Raw genomic sequence first — 2378 nt, forward strand, 5'->3', positions numbered from 1 at the left:
AAACCCCTTTGAGTCCCTTTTTACGTCGTTTTCGCTCAGTGTGCGTGTGTGTTACTCGAGGGAGAGGAGAGAAGGTAGAGAAAACCGAAAAGAGAGAGAGAGGAGGGTTTGTTTGTTTTTGTCTTTTTTTTGTTTCTTGTTTTTTGGTGTCTGTGCTGGTGTTTGTTTTTTGCTCGCTTGTGTGTTTCGGCTTCCTGTCGTGCAGGAGGCCCACTTCGTCTGTAACTGCTCCTTCTCACTGAGTGCGTGCGTGTGTTTGTGTGTGACTGCCGCCGTTTGTCGCGATGCTCGTGGAGGCGGGCGCAGGCAACCGGATGGGCTTCCGTCCCATGCAGCCGGAGGAGACGCGGAATCCCACGGGGTCGCCCTCCACCGCGGCGCTGGGTGACTCCTTTGCGACCGGCTACACGCTGTTTCAACAGAGCGCGGCCGCGGACACCGCGAGCTGCCACAGTCGCTGGAGCAACAACGAGGGCGGCAGCCCCTCCACCTTCCCGTCCCGCTCCTCCCGCCGGACAGAGGGCCTGCTCACGAGCAGCTACAACAGCTCGGCGGAGTTGAGCGCGACGAGGGGGGCGCCGCTGGTGTTCCCGCCCGGCGAAACCCGGAGCCTCGAGCAGGCGCTTCCGCCCCCGTCGGACCGGTACACCGGCTCCGTGGAGGAGGCGCGGTACAACCCGAACGCGGCCAGCGGAAGCGGACCCGGCGGCAGCGTCTACTTTATGAACACGCCCCTGCAGCCGTGGAAGTCGTCGGGCGGCGGGGTCTACTCCATGACTGGCGGCGCGACAACGGAGTTCAACCGGGGCGGCCAGACAACCGGCGCGTCCTCGTTTCTCGGCTGCGGCGACGCCCCCACGCCCTCCGTCGTGCCGCGTGCTGGGGCGGCAAGCATCAGCGTTGGGGCCGCCGGGACCGCCACGCTGGGCCAGCGAAGCCCGCTGGAGGCGCAGCAGCAGCGGTCCTGGTCGACGGTCGAGCCCCCGCGCGCGGTGACCTCCTCCTCGCTCTACTTTTTGACCTTCGACGGGGAACGGCACCTGAAGGAAAAGACGCTGCGGTTCAAGATGCTGCCCTCGCCCGTGCCATTCGAGACTTTCTTTGCGGAAACCCACTCCAGGACCTCCCCGGAGTGCGTGAGCCAGTACCAGTCAACGATGCTGCGGTGGTACAAGCGCATCGTCCCGGCGCAGGAGAACACGCGCGCCCGCGTCCGCCAGCGGTGTCCCTCACCGCCCAAAAGCCTCCTGCGCGAGGCCGCGCTCCCCGATGCGGCGGAGCTGCAATCGTGGGCAGAGCAGTGCTGCCGGTGGTGGGATGAGACGTCGCGAAAGCGGACGCGCCGAGGGCACCGGGGAGGAAAGACGCTGGGTAGCGCGGGGAGCACCCCGATGCCCGCGGCCCAGCAGCAGCGGGCGAACGAGCCTGCTCGTCTTGCCGGGGAAAACAAGCCGCAGACCATCGGGACCCCACTTCTCTTACCCTCCGCCGCAGATGTCTCCGAGCGCGCCCCGTCCGACGACACCGACCACGCATGGATGAAGTGGGTCGAAAACAAGTTGGAGGAGACGTTTTTGATGGAGGAGTAGAACCGCGGGGCAAGCGAAGTGCCAAGAAAACAAAAAGTGTTTCTTTATTTCATAAACACATGCATACTTACATGTCACGGGCTAACTGGAGGTGGAGACCGCCCCACCCATGCACAAAAGGAGACAAGGAAGCGGAGGGAAAAAAATAGAGAGAGAGAGGGAGAGAGAGAAAAAAGTAATGATAATAATGGACACTCCCCTTTATCCCTGTTTCATGTTTTAACTTCGTCTCCGCTCGTGGATGAAGGGTTAACGCAAAGAAGCAAATGCGTTGGTACATTTCTATGTATTTGAAGAAGGACACCATCGAGAAGGGCTCGTGATGGGGGAAGCAACGGAGGTAGTGAGGAACTTTAAACATAGTTTCTGAAGTGCGACCTTTTTTTTTTATGTTTCTTCTTGTTTGTAGAGAAAATGGTGCTGACGCAGAATAGGGGTGGGAGATAGGATTTTTTTTTTAAGGGTGGGAGGGTTTGGAGATGAGAGTGTGAAGGTAAGAAGCGACCACTAATTTCTTGTTGTGTCTGTGTCGATGTAGGTATGGGTGCTGTTAGCTAGTTTTATGTAATGTCTATTCTTTTTCTTTTCTTTTTTTTCTTTCTTTTTTCTTGTTGTTGCTGTTGTGTTGTTTTGTTGATGTTTTTTTTGTTTGTTTGAGGATGTACGGATGAACCGAGTTGCGGAACATGTATGTATGGGGTTGTTGCCTCTCTGCCGTACCCTATCACCCTAAATTTTTCAGAAACATTCGGTGACTCATAGCTTCGTCCTCGGCGTCGCCGCCGCACT

At 57.8% G+C, this 2378-nt stretch overlaps 1 protein-coding gene across 1 annotated transcript, besides 5 other annotated features; it reads left to right on the top strand.

Moving 5' to 3' along the window:
* The first annotated feature begins 57 nt into the window (after positions 1-57).
* Positions 58-105: a sequence feature (GA-rich).
* A 2-nt stretch (positions 106-107) lies between these two features.
* Positions 108-170: a microsatellite.
* Positions 171-187: a microsatellite.
* A 97-nt stretch (positions 188-284) lies between these two features.
* Tco025E_09058 (uncharacterized protein) lies at positions 285-1589 on the top strand (the record flags this gene model as incomplete). The annotated part of the gene is made up of 1 exon (XM_029375885.1): positions 285-1589. One exon carries the CDS (start codon positions 285-287, stop codon positions 1587-1589), a length of 1305 nt encoding a protein of 434 aa, XP_029224151.1.
* A 134-nt stretch (positions 1590-1723) lies between these two features.
* Positions 1724-1759: a sequence feature (GA-rich).
* A 400-nt stretch (positions 1760-2159) lies between these two features.
* Positions 2160-2244: a microsatellite.
* Positions 2245-2378: the final 134 nt, after the last annotated feature.

This window comes from Trypanosoma conorhini (genome assembly GCF_003719485.1).
Source record: "Trypanosoma conorhini strain 025E chromosome Unknown Tco_14.4_contig_00962, whole genome shotgun sequence".
NCBI classification, from domain to species: Eukaryota; Euglenozoa; class Kinetoplastea; order Trypanosomatida; family Trypanosomatidae; genus Trypanosoma; species Trypanosoma conorhini.